Source organism: Mercenaria mercenaria, chromosome 5, assembly GCF_021730395.1.
Source record: "Mercenaria mercenaria strain notata chromosome 5, MADL_Memer_1, whole genome shotgun sequence".
NCBI classification, from domain to species: domain Eukaryota; kingdom Metazoa; phylum Mollusca; class Bivalvia; order Venerida; family Veneridae; genus Mercenaria; species Mercenaria mercenaria.
This window is the reverse complement of record NC_069365.1, coordinates 4,772,490-4,793,473: the sequence shown is the minus strand read 5'-3', so window position 1 is coordinate 4,793,473 and position 20,984 is coordinate 4,772,490. Positions and strand designations below refer to the sequence as shown.

The 20,984-nt window shown below is 36.1% G+C and overlaps 1 protein-coding gene across 1 annotated transcript in view; it reads right to left on the bottom strand.

Annotated features, from left to right (window-relative positions):
* The window catches only part of LOC123556311 (chromosome-associated kinesin KIF4-like), a 72,746-nt gene that overhangs the window by 44,725 nt on the left and 7,037 nt on the right, over positions 1-20,984 (bottom strand). The window contains exons 2-6 of the mRNA XM_045346920.2: positions 10,917-11,145; positions 8,546-8,739; positions 8,038-8,121; positions 2,616-2,782; positions 1,147-1,241 (exon numbers count right to left, since the gene is read on the bottom strand). Coding sequence (XP_045202855.1) covers positions 1,147-1,241; positions 2,616-2,782; positions 8,038-8,121; positions 8,546-8,739; positions 10,917-11,139 — 763 coding nt within the window. The 5' untranslated portion in view covers positions 11,140-11,145. The remainder of the gene's footprint in view (positions 1-1,146; positions 1,242-2,615; positions 2,783-8,037; positions 8,122-8,545; positions 8,740-10,916; positions 11,146-20,984) is intronic.

The window sequence follows — 20,984 nt, the reverse complement described above, 5'->3', positions numbered from 1 at the left end:
CAAGGTTTTTCTATTTTTAGATCTACTGACCTAGTTTTTGACCGAACGTGACCCAGTTTCGAACTTGACCTAGATATCATCAAGATGAACATTCTGACCAACTTTCATAAAGATCCCATGAAAAATGTGACCTCTAGAGTGGTCACAAGCAAAAGTTCACACACACGCACGGACGACGGACGCCACGCAATCACAAAAGCTCACCTTGTCACTTTGTGACAAGTGAGCTAAAAAGTTACACACTTAACCATAACCCTGCTAAATTTCTAAAATGGATTGATTCATCATTCAATATGGGCAGTACCACTTGTTTATCGAAAGATCAAAAGGTGTTCACTGAAAATGAACTGAATGAACAGTAAACAGAGCAGACCATGATTAGCCTGCACGGACATGCAGGCACTGGCTGCAAAGGCAGAATCACTTGCCACCAGCAGACTAAAAGTTAAAGAAGTAATTTAATGATTATAGAATTATTTCATGCATACTTTACATTATAACACCAACTATTCTATTCTACATACCTGAAAAAGTCTTCTAAAAGATTTTAACAAAGATATGAAAGCAGTTTTTAATGCTGTGAAGTGGAGGTTGAAGATGCCATGTACTTGGATTAACTGTTGTCCAAATTTCTCATCTTTAGGGATCATTGTGTCTACCAAAATGTAATTTTATAATTATAGAGTTCCCAGTGTTGGGGAATCCACAAGGTGTGTTACATACTTCAATACCTGTCGTGATTAATATTCACCGAATACCCTCGAAGAGAACCTGCTACTATTTTGCATTCTAAGTTTCAAAAGAACCTTCTTAGAGATTTCATTATTCAAATTTTTGCATCATATTTCAAAAAGATATTTTAAATGATATACTTTTTGTGCTTAACATACAGACCACAAGCTCCTAACTCTTATCATGCTGGACTGGATTAATTCTGCCTTTGCGCCCAGTGCAGATCATGATCAGCCTGCACATCCATGCAATCTGATCATGATCTGCACTGTTTGCCATTCAGTCAGTATCTTTTTAGGAATTCACCCTTTAATGGTACTGTCTAAATTGAAAGATGGACAAGTTCATTATAGAAATTTAGCAGGGGAAGGTTTAAGATCTTACAAAACTTGTTCCATCCTGAAAATACCATACCTTCTTTTAGTCTGGCCCCTTCTGCATGTGTTTTCTTAATTCTCTCCGACCCTGCCAAGTCCACCAGCTGTAATTTGGCTTTCCAGAAATCATTTCTGATTGAAAGATAAGAATAAATAAAGACATAACTTCTACATGTATACTCTGTGTAAATAGTAATGAAGTAAACATTATACAATTATCGACTTTTTCATAGGTTGATATCAGGATTTATCAACCTGAAAAGAGTAATATTCACCGAGCCGAAGGCGAGGTGAATATAACTTTTTGAGGGTTGATAAATCCTGATATCAACCTATGAAAAAGTCAATAATTGTTTTATTACATGAATAAATGTATAGTCAGTCTTGTTATTACAACTGTATCTTTAATAAAGAAATAAGGAATAAATTTAGATCAAATCAGGTTGATACTGGTTTTCCAAGCACCTACTTTGATCTTTTTTTATCTTCGTACTATTTATAACCCAGGATAAGTTGATATGACATGTACTCATTACTTTTCAAACCGTTTTCAGCCAATCAGAAAAACAATAGAATACAGTCATGTAATTAAGTCTCATATCCCTTATTATCAGTCAGAAGTTTTATGACCGATTCCCTAATGTTTCTGATCAAACTTTTACATAATTATACTCAATTAAGGTAGCAATAGTATTATGAATCTCAGCTCAGTGATAGCTAGAAAAGTCTGTGAGCCATACAACCAACTGATGTAAGTCAACATGTACAGCTCAGGCAAAAACGAATTCTGTGTTTAGGGTACTAGTTTCAAACAAGAGCACCACAATGCAGAGCAATATAAACCCTAAGGTATGACTCCGACCCCCTAAGTGTAACCTTGACCTTAAAGCGAGCCATCCAAAACATGTGCTCTGCACGTCATCTTGATGTGGCTATTATTTGTGCCAAGTTTCTTTAAAATCCTTCAAGTAGTTCAAGAGTTATAGGACAAGAAACAGTCATATGACCTTTCGTTGACCCCTAAGTGTGACCTTGACCTTGAAGTGAGCCGTCCAAAACATGCACTCTACACTCCGCCTCGATGAGGTGAACATTTGTGTCAAGTTTCTTTGAAATCCTTCAAAGGGTTCAAGAGTTACAGAGCGGACACGAAATTTCTAACGGACATATGATATGGACACCGGCATTGTAACATATGTCCCTTTGGGCGTATAAAAAGCTAGGTAGAGTAGCTTTTTTTTAATACAGTATTTTTTTGGTCTTACTAAACTTTGCATTAAAAACAATTTCCATTTAGTACTTACTCCAGTCCTTTTCTCACTTATAACTGGGTTTCAGTACAAGTACCCAGTAACAAGCAAAGTAGAAAACATGCTCATATTAATTTATACAATGTACACCTGTTATTTCAGTATAGTAATACAATGATTTTCATTTTGGTATATTTCTGTATAGCAACAACGATACTTTCAACCTTCATTTCAATATCAGTACACAAGTACTTACATATCCTCCTCATGCTGTTGTTCTATGAAAACAGAGAAGATGGCATGTGACCTGCTGGAAGTGTTATTCATGGCAGTCGCTGCCGTCGTCCGGTTGTTACATCCCTGCTCTAAACATTTCATTGTCTCTTCTATATTATTCACCAACACTTCTCGTAAACCAGGAATCTAAAATATTACAAAGTTATATCCAAGTTAAGTGATTGCTGGAACTTGGTTTCATTCCATATTACTGAATTAGCCGAAAATTTATCAGTCCCCATTATAGAGGCAGCTAAGAGGGCAAAAACAACTATGTAAGACACATGGGGATTTTTTTACAATTTGTTACTAGTGTGCCTCCTACAGTCTATCAATCCAATTCAACTACTGTAAAATCATATATTTTCGCGAGGCTTCACATTTCCTAATTCAAAAATTCAATTTAGTTCACGAGGTATAATTTTGCAATGTATGGCAAACTTGTGAAAATTGTCTAGGATTATTTAAATCAATAAAAGTACCTTCATGGGTAGTTATTTTTGTGAATACAGTCAGGGGTCACATCTGCACATGTTACTTCTGCATGTATTTGTTATCATTTTTGTAACTTCTACAAGTTATATTCATTTTTTAAATTTTATAGTCATAACATGCTAAATCACTTCTCTAAGGTATTTTTCAGTCAACTTCATAAAATCATTCTTGCTCAAATACCAAAGCTAATATCATTTTTCTACAAGCAAAAATATCTTAAAAGTGTATACAATTTTCCTTCATTCTTTGATCACTGAATTTCACATGTAATAAAATCTGGTACACCACACCAAATCTTAGTATGCTAGACCTTTCAAATAGGCTGCAACAGAACTACAGGTAGTATAATAAATCCATTATCTGTAGTCAGCTAGAAAACAGGAACTTACAATCCTTTCTCTTATGTAAAGGTAAAACCAGTGAAAGTCTGCTGGTGATAGCTGTAAAGTTATTTTAGAAATATCTTGTACAGGTACGACCCCTGACTGATCAGCAAATATTATAGCAATCACAAATCCTTAGTGGAACTTTCTGAGTTTACAGTAAGTTCATTTATCTTTTTTTTTCTGTCATTTTAACACCTAAAACACTCTTCCAGCATCAAAACTCCTGTAATTTACAGAAGCAAACAAACCTAGAACTGTCACAGGAGTGACGAATAGGGCCTTGTCACAAAAGTATGGCCACCACAAGAAAGAAATGGCCACAAGAAGGTGCAATTTATGTTGTATAACTTGAAGGTAAAACAAGAGCTGTCGGAGGACAGCAACGCTCGACTATTCAACAGCCTTGTCAATTGAATGAATACAAAAGTTGAAAAAGGGGCATAATTTTGTAAAATGCAAAGTAGAGGTAATGAACCTCTGTACTGCATGTCATATCATGACAGTGAACAAGTGTGTGAAGTTTCAATCCTTTCCAATTTGTGGATACTGAGATACCAGCTTACATACAAAAACTTAACCAAAAACTGCTAAGTCAAAGGGGCATAATTTTGTAAAAATGCCAAGTAGAGTTATGGGACCTTCACAGTGCATGTTAGATCATGACAGTGAACAAGTGTGTGAAGTTTCAATCCATTCCAATTAGTGGATACTGAGATATCAGATTACATACAAAAATTTAATCAAAAACTGCTAAGTCGAAAAAGGGGCATAATTTTGAAAAAAGAAGAGTAAAGTTATGGGACTTGCTTAGTGCATGTCAGATCATGACAGTGAACAAGTATGTGAAGTTTCAATCCATTCCCATTAGTAAGTACTGAGATACCAGCTTACGTACAAAACCTTAACCAAAAATTTCTAAGTCGAAAAAGGGGCATAATTTTGTAAAAAAGCAAAATAGAGTTATTCTATGAATAGTCGAGCTAAAAACTGAAACGAGTGTTTGTGTAAGAGCCTAGTGTTATAATTAGACAGTGATTTCAGTTATCATACAGTTAATTATGTAAATGTTACTTCCAGTATCTTGCGCATTCTGACGTCGATGTTATACAAATGTACTAATAACAGTTGTACATTTCTCTACACAAGGTGTCTATTCGTTTGTTTTTATTGAGTGTACAAAAATTATTTAAATCTGTCAAGCCTTTCATGAGTTATTGTCCGGAAACCATGAGTTTGGCAAATTTTAAGATGGAAAAGGGCCATAACTATGTCAAAGAATGGTGGTTTGTAGGCAAAGTCGAACCTGACCTGTATTTTATGATCAGAGCTCCAGATAAGCTTTTGGCGCAATTGGGTACTTACCAATCGCTTTTTGTCTGAAATATTATTGGGTATTGGAAATCGGAATTGGGTATAAACAATATTATTACCAAGGCTTTTCAAAAGTAATTGGGTATTTGCTAAAACCAATTGGGTATTTCACCAATACCGCAAAAACAATTGAGTATTTTTTTTTCTTGTGGCTAAATTGTACTGGATGAAACATGCTTACTGTTAGAGTACATATCATTCACCAGGTTTGACTATTTTTCCACATGCCTGTAAGCAAGGTAAACATGTGTATTTTAATTTATAGTTCTAATTATGTGTAACTTTAACCAAGGATATTTTTTTCTCCAATCGTTTAATGTTTTCTGGGATACTTTCGTTCCATCGTATTTTTTTGTACTTTAAATGCAGTCGGATCAATTCATCCACAATATCCCGAACAATGTATTCACCGCATTATGTGCTCTCCCGTAACTAGTCGGCCAGTATCGGTGGCACTATATTATCACAAACAGATAAACTGTCTTTGATGAACAACAAAATACCCTTCTATTTTGTTTGTTTGTGCTGCAACAATGTTTTTCTGCCAACTCTTTTACTGGTCATTTTATCGGCGTAATTTTTTGTTTACAAAGTGTCCAAACTAGAAGATGCTTTTGTAAAAAAGCGCATGTCTCCCCCAATGCAAAGTCGTATAGGCAAGAAGTCAATAGGGGTCAGGAGCGAAAGTCAAAGAGACACTGATGGTTGGCTGCAATAGGGATCATCTACTTGGCATGTCCAGTCATCCCGCTAAGTTTCAACATTCTTGGCCTAGTGGTTCTCAAGTCACTGTTCAGGCTCCTGTGACCTTGACCTTTGATCAAGTGACCCCAAAATAAATAGGGGTCATCTACTCTGCATGTCCAATCATCCTATTAAGTTTCAACAATCTAGGTCAAGTGGTTCTCAAGTTATTTTCCGGAAATTTTCCATGCTCAGGCTCCTGTGACCTTGACTTTTAACAGAGTGACCCCAAAATTGATAGGGGTCATCTACTCTGCATGTTCAATCATCCTATGAAGTTTCAACATTCTTGATCAAGAGGTTCTCAAGTTATTGATCGGAAATGGTTATCAATGTTCAGGCCCCTGTGACCTTGACCTTTAACGGAGTGACCCCAAAAACAATAGGGGTCATTTACTCGGCATGACCAATCATCCTATGAAGTTTCAACATTCTAGGTCGAGTGGTTCTCAAGATACTGACCGGAAACAGTTTTGAATGTTCAGGCCCGTGACCTTGGCCTTTAATAGAGTGACCCCAAAATTAATTGGGGTCATTTACTCTGCATCTCCAATTATCCTATGAAGTTTTAACATTCTGGGTCAAGTGGTTCTCAAGTTATTGATCGGAAACGGTTTTCCATGTTGAGGCCCCTGTGACCTTGACCTTTAACAGAGTGACCCCAAAATCGATAGGGGTTTATCTCCTCTGCATGACCAATCATCCTATTAAGTTTCAACATTCCGGGTCAAGTGGTTCTCAAGTTACTGACCGGAAATGGTTTTCAATGTTCAGACCCCTGTGACCTTGACCTTTAACGGAGTGACCCCAAAAACAATAGGGGTCATCTACTCTACATGATCAATCATCGTACGAAGTTTCAACATTCTGGGTCAAGTGGTTCTCTAGTTATTGATCGGAAATGGTTTTCAATGTTCAGGCCCCTGTGACCTTGACCTTTGATGGAGTGACCCCAAAAACAATAGAGGTCCTCTACTCCAGCAGCCCTACAACCCTATGAAGTTTGAAGGTTCTAGATCAAACGGTTCTCCAGTTATTGATCGGAAATGAAGTGTGACGTACAGACGGACGGACAGGGCAAAAACAATATGTCTCCCCCAAAAGAGTGGGGGGGGGGAAGACATAATAACACTGATCAGACTGAATGGTCCTGTGCTTTTGCCGATAAATAGCTACCTGTGTTGCCGTAACGTATAACCAGTCTGTTGTCTAGTGGTAAAGTCTCGTACCCATTCTGTAATACCGAAAATGGGATACTCAAGGGATTTTAAATGAATTTTAATTGCGTTTCAGTACGCACACTGTATGAATTCAATTGGGTTTTCTGCAACTTTAATTGGGTAAATACACAGCTTATCTGGACATCTGTATGATGTTACACCTGTGTACCAACATTTATTTAAATCTGTCAAGCCTTTCATGAGTTATTGGCCGGAAACCATGAAAACCAACGAACCGACAAGCTCACTCCTATATACCCCCTAAACTTCGTTTGTGGGGGTATAATTAGTAATGCCCTCTCTCTAAACTGACAATTTAGTAACAGAGATTCAGCAATCTTAACTGTAAACTTATTCACCTAAAAATAAAAAATTCTGCAAACATTTCTGCACATGTATGAAATGTCTTGCACCTGGCTTTCATGAAATATTTTGAGACACAAAATTACTCACTTATACAATAATATCAAAGTGCTTTGTTTGATACCCAATGATATTTCAGTCAAACTGTTCCGCACTAGTTATCAGGGCTAGACACTAACTTTTTTCCAGTGGTGGTCCGAAGGACCAGCAGCTTTTGCAAACTGATGGTCCGACAGAATTTCAGGTGGTCCTACCTAGATGGATTTTTTTTTTAAGTTAACGCAACCAGTAACATATGAGACCCCCTCTTCTTCCATGGAGTACTTTTTACAAACACTGCAACCGAACGCTGGATACTGTACTGATACCTCAATAGTTGCAGACTAGGTATTCCCATGAGGTCGTAAATGAATACTTCAAGCCAATTGATAAGTTACCGTGTTCCGTTCCGGGGTTTTAGTACCAGCATTACATCCGGGCATTCCAAATTTCAAGAAAAAGCACACGGGGAAAACCAAATTCTATTTTTAAACGGCTGTACTTCGGTACCATGAACAATTCAATGTTTTTATTAATTTATTTTAAAAATGACTTGCTTGTAATTTTCGGTGGTCTGTCGGATCACACAGATTCGAGAAGTTAGTGGTCCTCCCAGAAAAGCACTGGTCTTGGACCAGCAGACCAGCGTTAGTGTCGAGCCCTGGTTATGGAAATGATGTTACATTACATCTTTTAAATGTAAATTGGTTTCCTTCCTTTATAAGCTAAATATGCATTTTTTGCAGAAATGCATAAACTGCAAACCCTGTCAATGAAAGTTTACCTTTATGGCTCCATTTTCTTCTCTAATTGACAAGGAATCTTTTTTGTTGTTTACAAGTAAATCTTGCAAGTCTTCATTGATGATCTACAACATAAAGAGCACTACATGTTTATTTAGTGCAAAAATTATTATATAGTCTAAGAAATGGTTGCTTATAATTTATAACTTGTATCTATATAAGAAACTGAAGTCATATGGTTGCATTTTTTACACTTTAGTTAAACTAGTTTATTTCAGCTCGATATTTTAAAAGATAAAAACTTGAAGCTTATTTGGATCAGTCTCAAATCGGCTTCCTGGAAAAACAAGTACTGATGTAATAAGCTGTGTGTTTGTGACCGAAGTGGGACTCAAACCCATGACTTCCGGGGCGAGCGGCAGACACCTAAACCACTAGACCATCACTCCCCTTCCTACCGTTTGGCTTTCAGACACTGTGTCAGCTATGGGTGTGTCTGCTCTTCCACAAGCCAGCTATAAGCTACTAGTTTATTATAATGTCAGTTACCTCTAAATAGGAAACAGTCACTTTAAACTTGTAGTTCTCTTTTTCATTGACAGTGTTAAATATTTCCTGCACGATCCTCGGTATTATACCCATGCCATCTGGATCCATTTTCAGGGAATCTTCGTACCCACCGCCCATCGTGAATGTTTTACCACTTCCTGTTTGGCCATATGCCAGTACAGTGGAATTATAGCCTGTAATAGTAAAAATTTGTGTTCAGCAAGCATTATACTTACAAATATATCAAAAATTAAAAATTGCTACCTACACTATTAAACAGATTTAGTTTGAAAGACAGTAACAAAGTTTTTCTTAGTCCCACCTCCTACCCACTGATGCCGGAATAAAGTTTTCATCTATATCATATGATATCACTACAGTCGACATTGTATTAAGAGACCACCCAAGGGACTGCTAAGAAGTGGTCACATAATGGAATGGTCCCTTAATGAATTTCAGTCAGATGAAAAGAAAAGTTAAATGTAATTGTATTTATTATGAACATACATGTATGGTTTCAAAATATGTTTTAACATCCTGAACACTTTTCCAAGTCCACAAACCGTGAAAAGTATGGCAATATTGTTTGTCAGTTTGACTGATACAAAGGTTAATTGCATTCAGTCACGTGCAAAACGTACTCGCTAATTACACAGATGAAGAAATGCCCGGTAGAATTTTGATACCCGGTCGCTTAATAGATACTTTTGTCGAATATTTTACCTGTCGGGACCAGATTTATGTGGTCGCTAGTCGTTTAATAAAAAAGTTGTTTAATAGAATGAATTTATATACTGAAAACGTTTGGGAGGGATTTTGACTGGTCGTTTAATACAAAAATCGCTTAATAGAGGTGGTCGCATGTACAATGTTGACTGTATATTTATTTGCCCTGAATACAGGATCTTTTTTAGGCCTTACTCTGAAATCTTGACACAGACATTCAGTTAAATCAGATTAAAATACATTCAATTCAGGGGTCCTTAAATATTTTCAGAGTCTACTTGTCCACGGACAAGTTGGGCCCACAAATCCACTTGTCCGTACCAAAGAAGAACTTGTCCGTACTTTTTAGTTTAAAAAGGAAAGGATCAGCATTATCATTACTGAATAAACATATAATACAAACATACACTTCTGTTGACTTCTATTTTAACTTATATAAAGTTTTTATGTTATGACTAGAACCATCCTTTTGAAAATATGTTATAACTAGCAAGCTTAGTGACTAGAACATCCACTTGAAAATATGTTATGACCAGCAAGTTTAGTGAGTAGAGAATAATTAACAACACTCGAACACATGCCATTGACAAAAATAATCTCAGTATGCCTAGAACTTCTACCATCACTGAATACTGCACTGGTCTTTCAGGGGTCCTGAAATAAGCTGTCCGAGTTGTTAAATGTCAAAACAATCGACTCGAAAAATTAAGCCACAAATTTTGGCTACTAAACTTTTTTACATAGCGTAACCTAGCTAATGGATTTTCTGAAAATCAAAAATGAAAGTAGATAACGGGAATCCCCAGACTGGCACTCATTTTCAACTTCACTTAATTTTCCAATAATGATCATTTAATGTAGTAAACCAGTCCACGTGTCTATAAATGGCTGCATACATATTTGTTTTGATAATTAAAGGGTCATAAATGATCACAAACAGATTAGATATTGCCTTTAGGCATGCGGAAATCACAGATGACGCCGATTAGTTTCGTTTTTATAAAATGTTTTCCACGGAAATTTTACTTGTCCCCGGACAAGCCAGCTTCTAAAAACTGCTTGTCCGGACCGAGGAATCCACGAATCGGACAACTCGGACAGCTTATTTCAGGACCCCTGCAATTCAAATATTCTGCAGGCATACATAGCAGGTGTTTAATTGCCTACAAAAGCTATTAAACTTTAGAAAAAAATCAGTTTCTAAAGAATAAAGATATTTAAATAAACTATGGTTGTCAGTTTCCAAACAAAGGCAAGGTACTCATTTGCCAGTGATTTTATTCAAAGATGTATTTTACCAAATGGTCATAGTCATGTTAAACAAAACAAAACTATTTCTGCAAAACACTGCAAAACTTCTACCCATAGTTAAAATATGTACAAAATTCTGCATCCAACAGATGCCTTATATCAACCTTTTCTTCATTGAATGCGACGACCTGATCACAATACAGATTTACATCTGTCTTTAAGTTAACACTTCACTGAAAATCTGAGGTAGTTTTCAAGAAAGTTCACATATCTTAAGACTTTATCAATGTTTTTTAGACCATTGCCATAATGTAACATACAATATGTCATTTTGTGACAATGAAGATACGTGCATAAATAAGTATACATCAATAATGTAAAAAGCAATTTATACCTTTGAAAATGTGTTGGACCAGTGGTTTGACAGCATCTTCATACACTGTAACTTGAGGATCAGTGGGCCTAAACACAAAATCATATGTAAAACTTCTATCCTTGCCAAGAACTATCTGTGGTTCATATGGGATGAAATTCAGGCAAGTCTGACATCCTTCGTCGTTCTCTTTCTGAATCAGTGGCCGCACCCGTACAACGACTTTCAGTGGAATTACAGACATGATTTTCTGAAAGACACAATACTTAAAGTAATACAAAAGTTTTAACAGACTTAGAATCACTGCTCTAGTACTTTTACATGAATCGTCTATCAACAAAACTTAGCAACAAATATCTTGCATTGTACGCACATATCGAGTGTATAATACACTGACTTAAGATTTTTAGGGCTAGGTTAAACACAGGTTTAATAAGTGTACATTCAAATTCAATTCCTACGTACACTCAATGCGGGAGAATTAATGCTGACTTTGCAAACACAGTGAGTCATAACTTCAAGGACAACTCCATGATGTTAAGGGCCTTCGTCAAAAAGCGATGGGCAGGATGCTGCTGGTGTCGCACCATTGAAGAACACACAGTTCCTTCAGAGCAGCAATGCAGCTAGAGCAAACATCTTAATTGACCCATTTGACATTCCAGATATGGCACAGAGGGATATACGAGATCTATATAAGCCAAACATTTCAGTTGACAGAAAGGATGTACACAAGCTGCTGATAATCCTCAAGACCAAGAAAACTACTAGCCCCGATGAAAGTTCAGCCTACATCCTGAAAGCAGTTGCCACATAACTGCCACCCTATCTAGCAAAACTATTTCATCAATCCCTCAATCTACTAGGTGAAGTTCCTCTAGACAGGTAGCCTCTGTAGTCCCACTATACTTAAGAATGGAGACCAACATCAATCATCAAACTACAGACCATCTTGGAACACTTAACTTGCAAAACAATTTTATGCAGCACCTTGACAAGTACTTCTTGAGTGACAACCAACATAGTTCACATATTAAAGCTGGGCTCTCGTTTGCTTTTAGGGACTGGGGCCAGGGTCCATGCAAGGGGGGAATTTCGCATGATTTTTCAAAAACGTGAAAAGAAATACAAACAAGTATAAACATTCTTTTCAACTTTACTGACCCAAACCTGAATTCTGTTAATTAACCTTTAGCATGCTAGATAAATTGTTGTCTGCTGGAAATGTCGTCTGCTAAAATTGTAAAGTTCATTCAATTTGCTCCAAAACTGGAAGAAATATTGTCAGAGTAGCAAACAGCTTGGAACCTGATCAGACGCCGATTTAATCGGCGTCTGATCTGGTTCCAAGCTGTTTGCAAAGGCTGTTAAATTCGCCTGCAGCAGGCTAAGGGTTAATTATAAACTCTGCTGTATGATTTCTGCCAATTATAAACAACCTTATTCAGGCATCACACTTTGTATTTTTTTCTCTGAGCCGTTGAATTTTCGGAAACAATAAAATTTTAAGGCCAACAAGTCATCTGCAAAGCGCTTAGCACTGATGTTCCTGAACTCCTGGGGGGAATTTTCTTTTAAATTGGGGGAAAAAAACATACTATTTTGAGGGGGAATGGGGCCGATATTCAGCCCCAAATTTTGCCAAACGAGAGCCCTGTAAAGTGCCATTCTTCTGAAACACAACTTCTTACCATCATCAAAGAAACTGCCCCCAACACAGCTAGCCGGGTAGCAGGTAGATAAATTTGCTGGGTTTAGAGTCACACTGACATAATTTAGGTCATATGGAGAGTTCTACAGCTCTTAAGTCTTGATGGTAGCGGACAACGCCAGGTATCCCTCCAGTGTTTTTTTTTCTAGCCAATTTGGGGCCGAAATAGGGCCCCAATTCCAATGGAAAATAGTATGTTTTTTCCCCAATTTCAAAGCTAAAATTCCCAAAGTTAATTATATTTTCTTAATTTCCAACTTTTTCAAACAAGACTAAATCTATAAACATTTGAAACACAGAGCTTGCTAAATTAATGCATAATGATAAATTATGGCCATTTTCTCTCTTAAATATGACATTTTAACAGAAGATATTAGTTTAAACAATTCCCAAATCATGCATTTTCTGACACATTTTTTCCAATTGTAAAGGCCCCAGACCCATTCCAAACTGGTGGGAAAAAACACTGCCCTCCAAGCATTGAGTCAGGCACAGACCAGCCAGTTAGAACCAATGACCTGCTATATAGGTGGTTTTCTAAATAATGAGTTTTTTTCTTTCTTTTCAACTTACTTTAACAGGGTGGCCACCAAAAATCTGAAGTAAATTTCCCTGATAATTCCCTGACAGGACAGTCAGTTTCCCTGATACTTTGTTCGGCGTAGCAACAATTGTGAATATAAATGTAGTAATATTCCCCTTCTAGCCATTCCTTCTCCACCAATAAACTTGTTTATTTTACATCCAGTGACTGGGAAACCCATGCGCCATGCGCCATAGTCACATAAAAATGAAAAATGTCTCACGAGTTTAAGCGCTGGTGCGCCCTGCGTCGCATAAAAACGCGAAAGGACGAAATTTCGAATATTTTTGAGTACGAATCTGATGTAAGGGACGTAACTTGTGCGCGTAGTGAAAGCGCTTCCGGTATTAAGAAACGTTTGTTTTGGGAGAATATTTCTTTCTAGCCTTCGTTTTTTATGTAAGTTTTCAAGCATGACCTTCAGAAAGAGAAAATTGTTGCCCATTAAAGGTCAACAGAAGTTACCATTTAATTTTATGCAAAAGGATGTCAACAATAACGAGGCACCGAAAAATGACATTACTATCCAAGACCGAGCCTACCGAGGTTGATCAAGAAAAGTCTAGTCAGTCAGAGCCTGAAACAACTGCATCTACTTAAAAACACATTAGAAAAATTCAATCTAATTGGTTTAAACTCTGGCCTTGGCTATATGAATCTGATGGTGTTTTATATTGTAAACCATGTGTTGTGATAACAAGAAGAAAAATCAAAGGCCTGAAGGGCCTAAGTCGGCTAATGATTGATGTACTGACAGTATCATGGGTGAAAGTTGGAAAAACTGAAAATACTGAAAGAAATATCTGGGGGCCAGGGGGCCGATAGGGCCCCCGGTGGGTCCAGGGCAAAGCCCTGGCTAGGGGTCCAGGGGGCCAGCGGCCCCCGGAAGCTCCTGAAATACAGCAATTTCCAAGTACTGTACAAAGCTTTTCCTGATAAGTAGAGTCCTCTGTATTTCAGTTTTGGAGACTTCTGCAAACAACAATTCAAGACCTTATTTTTCAAAAATTAATTTGTAATTTTATTATTTCCACACTATTTCACAATATACAATGCAATTACATTCAAATTCTTATCATTGTTATTGTTTGTTGCCTCATTGATATACAGTGATAAGATCTGTCCTTTAAGATTTTTCTTTAGGTCATCCTTCTAACTTTTGGCAATGCTGTGTGTGTTTACGTATGTGCCACTGGTTATGGCATGTTGTTTATCCACCCTGTCTTGCATAGATTCAGTGTTCTTAGTACCATTAGAAGAACCCAGCAGAACCTGAAAGTAAACAAATGGACCAAGTATTAAATGACATAAAAAACTATACAGAAGAGCCATAAAAGACATAAAGAACAGTCCCAAATTTAGATATATATATATAAATTATATATTAAAAAAAATGGGCATAGGTTCCCCTAGGAAATTGGCTTCTTTGGTTTAAATTGACACTTTGCTGCTGGGCTCATAAGTTCAGGGCAAGCTAAACTAATATTTACTCAGAATTAACAGACCAGTCCCAGCAAGCAACAGTGTATATGGCCAGTAAAGCAAGGAGAAGACAGAAGAAAGGAAGAGGGTGGGGTCACATCCATGCCAAAATTGCCTGAATTAAGGATACAATAATGTATGAAGTTCAGGTAACACTGTTAAAGACTGTGTTTCAGTATTTTGGAGTATGTTTAATACCATTTGAATTTGAGGCATACTTGTCATGGATGCTTGTGAGTTTTAGTACCTCTTCCATATAGATTAAGCATTTATAAACAGATAATGAAAAATCATCTCACCTCAGTTTTCACAACTCGAGTGTTTTTTTCTGGTGTTTGCCGTCCTCGCAGTGAAGTCTGATACCTTTCTTTCCATTGGATTTGTAATTAATCGTTTGTGCAATATGCAACACATCAAATATCTATCTAGCCTTCTAGGTCTCACTATCAGACCGTCAGACCATTTCAACCTCTCAGAATCGAACTCGGACAACTGCCATCGCCGTTAAATTTTGTTCTTGGCTTGTTTCTCAATCTCCTTGGTGTTTTAATCCGTTGGTAGAAACTTCATGATGGTCAGATCGGTCATTTTCTTCAATATTGTGAACAATCGAAATTTCTGCCTCCGATTAGCAGTAATCAACAGGTTTTTGGTTGTCGTAAAAGGAGGTCATAAAGTATCACGCGCGCTGAAATGATTCGTTAACCATCGGTTACAAACGGTTACACACGGAAATTTCAAATAGAATCTTCACTCTTATCCGCGGAAATAACCGATCTACAGTCTATTTTTGGATGAATAATCGCCAGCGTTCGGTTATTTTCGGCTATAGAATAATGTTACATACGGTATTCCTAACGGAAAAGGACGATGCAAGTGTTGCAATCAGCGCTATTTTTAGCATCCTGGAAAATATGAATGCCATTATTTTGCCATTGATTGACAACCGCACTGGAACAATGACTACGGGACAAGTTGACTTAATAACCCTCCCCCCCCCCACCGAAAATCTCATCGGATTTACACGAATTGGAAAAATGACCTTTGGGAAGGACCAAAATACGGAATTCCGTCATAATACGGAAAACTTTCACCCATGCAGTATAGTCTACCAGTTTCAGTTTGTTTTTAGTTTTTTTCTTAAAATTTCATAACACAGCTCGATATATAACCAAAATATTATATCCGGATACGATTACCTTTTTCTCCAGTTTCAACAATATATTTTACAAATTGTGATGATACGAAGATATTTAGCAGCAATTGGCAGTATCTGACATTGAAGTTTACGGTTAAATTACCTCTTATTTAAATCTTTTCATAAAAAAGTTGTTTCGTTTCGTGAAAGCAGCCAAACATAGACATTCTACTTTCGATTTCAAAAACTACAAGAAAATACAATTTAATGTTTCGCCGATTTGTTTATTTCTCGAAAAATAAGAATTCAAATCATTTTTAATATCAGTAGTAACTAAACAAACCAGTAAGAGCTTCTTCATCCGATAATTTATCCGTTTACTGACTGCAAAATTCAACCCACGCAAAGTTTATAGAAATCATACGATGCGTGTTTACGTTCAATGTGGGAGAATTAAGGCTGATCGGCTATGTTACCTAACGCATCCAGACGATTCAGATTTTGTTTTTAAAAAAGCATTGTGTGCGTTTCTGTAATTTTATATACGTTTTTATACGCTTAGAAATTATTAGACATGCGTATTTGCATTATTTCTATACGTAATTTACGCTAATACGCATCTTATCTGCAGCCCTGTGGAACTATTTTTTTGTCTTTCGCTGGATGTTACCCAAGCTTTGTAAGCCTGCGCAATTCTTAAAATGCACATTTATGCTTAATGAGTTACATTGAGTATTGCACAATTACAAGTCATAAATATGACAGATTACATCGTATATTGGTCATAGCAAAGGGAATTGACACAACTTAACTTCATTCATGCAGTGAACTGTTTGAAGTTTGAGAAATCTAATGGAACTACATCCCTTCACGTGTTATTCGGTCCATTTAGAGAATCGCTGAACAGCAAGGACTCGTCAAAAGGCTTTCAGCCTTTAGCCAACTCAACAATTTTATGTCGGATATAAGCTTCAAGCTTGTAACTTTTATATATAACCAACGTTAAATAAATATTATCTGCTCTATGTATAAAACCACATCAATCATAATCAATGACAAGACATGAAGCCCTCTCTGACCATGTTAATGCAACTGAGGCACCAAAACTTGCTATTGAATTTCAGCAGGCAGTCCAGCAATCACACTCTTTAGAAGATAAAGCTGTTTTAAAGTGTATAAAAACAGTATTATGGCAGGGTTTTTTCTAGCTAATTTGGGAACATAACCTATACCCCCCAAATTGGGAATTTTGACACGTAAATGTTCCAAATTGGGAAATATTTAGTCCCATAGGATATAGCAAGGATGTGTTTAAGCACTTTCCCATACACTTGTTTCACATTGTACAACCTCTTTAACATACTTCCATTACAAAATTGTCCATAATTTGGTCAATGTTTGTGCAATTTTGATGAAATTTTTTTCAGAATGTAGATTGGGAATTTTTGCACTCATTTTGGGAAAAATACATACTTTTTGGCATTGGGAATATAGCCGTATAACGGCTATAAAAACGGCCGAAAAAAAAACCCTGTTATGGTTAGGTGTAAGGTTCTTTGTGTTGGTTTTTTAAATGACGTACACTCAAGTCTGAAAAGTATTAAATGTTACTTTATCTGCCATTGTTTTGAAATTCATAAATGATTGAAAATAAAGCTGTGAAGCTGTCACAGTGTTAAGTTACTATCACATGTAAGAGGTACTTTAATCTGCAAAGATACTGATTCCTAGAACACAAGTTGCAACTGTCTCATAGAAATTTCCGAATGTCACATAAAATTTTCAAATGTCTCATAACTTTTTATGTATGAGGAGACATTGTCCCATAGACAAAAATTCTTTCCCAGTCACTGTACATCTATTTTATATACATATGAAATTATATTTATTTATTATATTTTGAAAATATATTCATTATTTATTTTATTTTCAGAATCCTGTTTGAATAACCAATTATATAGGTAATTTAAGATCTCACTGAGCAACTTCAGTAAGAGTAGTAAGCATGGTAAGTAACAACTCAAAACAGCTCAAAAAAGAAAACTTCAATACTTCAGCAGCAATGACTTACATTTCACATACATGTACATACCATTATTTATTTTGTAACTTGTTGTGATACTAATTCCAGTGTCTTTTATTGCCTATAACATTGATTATTCAAATTAACAATGTGATTACAGCTTTAATCAGTTATCATGTTTTAATGTAAATGAACTGAGCCTGATTTTTAACATTCTCCTTTACAATGCCACAAAGACACTACAATCTTCATAATCATACTGCATATTAAAGCAGAAGGTTACAAATAAAATTAAGCCTTTAAGCATTACAAATATATAACTTTCTAAACATTATCAATGTTCTACATCACAAACAGTCTAGCCATTCAGGTTTCTAACAAGCTTTAGGCCTACTCACAAAACTACCAGGAACTGCAGTTTTCACTTTGATTTTAAAACACTATTAATGTTAGTACAATTATGTAAATCAAAACAGGATGTTACATATACACATAAACAATCCAGCACTTTAGTTTCTAATATGAGGCAGTGGGAAATAACTTTTCCTGCAGTTTTAACTTTTAACTTAAAAAGAAAAATATTAAATCTAGACAAATGGTCTTCAAGATTTGACATAAAAGTTTCTTCGAAAATGAATTAGTCCATTAAATTAGTATACAACTGTCAACACCTCCTTGCATTCATAACAACAATTTCATCTTTCTGGTAAACTGAGTTCAGGGGTGTAAAATTCTTTTTCACACAACTCACCCTGCAGGACTAGTAGCTAGTAAAATCAATTCGCCCTTAGTGGACAGTCACTCGCCCTAATAATTGACATTTTTAATACTGTCACGTTTTATGGAAGGAGTATTATGTACAACACAACAAGCAAATTTCAAACATGCTAGTAACACATAGCTCGTACACTACGTTTCCTTTTTGATAATTCATTTTTGTTACGCTTAAATTTCCTTTTCACACCAGACATTTTTCTTTCACTAATTTTGTCATCTCCACCATCAAGTTGCTCTCCATAATAACTGCATCGATAGTAAAAATAATCACAGTCTAACCCCTACCCAGGCCTCGACCTTAGCGGTGGACCGTTGGACCGACGCAACCAAAATATTGGCAGGTCTACTAACTATCAAAAGTTGGGTAGACCGACGGTCAACCAATTTTCAGTCAAGGTCTGCAAATAAAATAAAACCCTTAAAAGTGAAAAATAAGAGGAAAAAATCGTACTCATATCGGCGAATTCACAAAACGAAAGTTTTAGTTGATTTTGCCTTAAGTACGGCATTCTACAGTTATAAGCATTGGCGAGTTGAAGTCGGGATAGCACGAATGGACTACTCCACCGATCGGGCGAGTGGTTTTTACGTGGTAACTTTATCAAATTGAGAAATTACATCGGGCAAAATTACCCGGGTTGACTGGAATTTACCCGCGAATCGTAAAAATATTAAAACGTCATGCTGGTAATTTTCCATTCCACAAGCACGTGCGCCCTATCGTAATATCTAATTTACATCGCGGTTACTTTTGACACAAAAAAAACGCGCGTAGTGCATTCATTTTTTAATATAATCGCTTCAAATTTTCAACACCGCTTGAGAACTAATACAGTTTGAATTCTATAACAATTTTAATAAGATATCGACAGGAATGTAGGCAAAATTCTTTAAAAACGATCAAATTTTCATATAATGTTTTGTAAAATTTCAAACAGCGCGATCTTGATAATTTATTTATTTCTTAAAGTAAATAAATGGTAAATACTATGGTAATAAAATTCAGACTTTTGACCAGAAAGTACAAAAAACACAATTAAAAAATCTTAAATAATGAAAAAGCGGCAGCAATTTAAATACATGGAGTAAAACGATTTTTTGGCAAACAGATTTCTGTTAGCGCGGCAGAATAGGTTACGTGACCTCGTGAACGTAAATAGAAATGTGGTTTTAAAATAAAGCAGTATGATGTTGTTGCGGTTTTTAGTAAGTTTTAAATGATTCTTTGTACATGTATTTTTTGACACGACACTTTGTTAGATATTCTTCTCAAACAATAATGTAAATTCCTTGAGGGCAAATAGGTCACAGAGGTAGGATATCCACTATCATCGTTCACGGTTTAACACATTTACATGTCAGTTTATTCGGGATATTGCACATTCGCTTTTAAAAAAAATAAAGAAAAAACTTTTTTATTGATTTCTTCTCAACAATTTAAGGAATCGAGAAAGTACGATCAGACAGTGATGTGTCACATGGCGCGAAAACATGACGTAATGCCATGACAATCTCGGGCAACTATACCGCTTTGATCTCCACTTCAGATGCCATAGTATTACAGACACACTTCATTTAGCCCTTTGAGAGGTGTTAATTGATAATGAAAATAAGGCCAATTACTTAGTTTATCAACAGAATAATTACCGATAATTGTTAATGTTTTTTTTTTTTTGTTTTTTTTTTTTACATTTTCAACACGGGTCGGGTGGATCAGAGCTAAAAAAATAATTTTATACTTCTTTGGGTGGATGATGATTATTGTGTCCATATTTTGGGACACTTTTCAAAATAATTATTTTCGGGATAACAGATTGCTACAGTCTTCATTTTTAATTATTTTAGAAATAAGTCCTGTTTCTTTGAGTCATATGAAGTTATGACGTCTACAACATCACAATTTATGTGATAGAATTGGAGGTCCACTAAAGTCTGAGCAGGTCTACTAGATTTTAGCAGTTGGTGGACCTGCTGGCAACTGCTGAAAAAAGTTAAGGTCGAGGCCTGCTACCGTAGTTTCCCAAAGTGTCAGGAAAGTATTAAACATCAGTTATTTTCATTTTCTCAAAACTTATTTCCCGAAAAATAATTATTTTGAAAAGTGCCCTAAAAATAATCACCATCCACCTACCCGTCTTGAAAGCGAAAAAAAAGTTGACGATCATCGGTAATTATTCTGTTGATAAACTAAGTAATTGGCCTGTTTTCATCATCAATTAACATCCTCTCAAAGCGCTAAAAGAAGTGTGTCGGTATCATGACCTCTGAAGTGGAGATCAAAGCGGTATTGTTGCACGAGATTGTCATGGCATTACGTCATATTACAGTTTTCGCGTCATGTGACCTATTTGCCCTCAAGGAATTTACATTCGTTT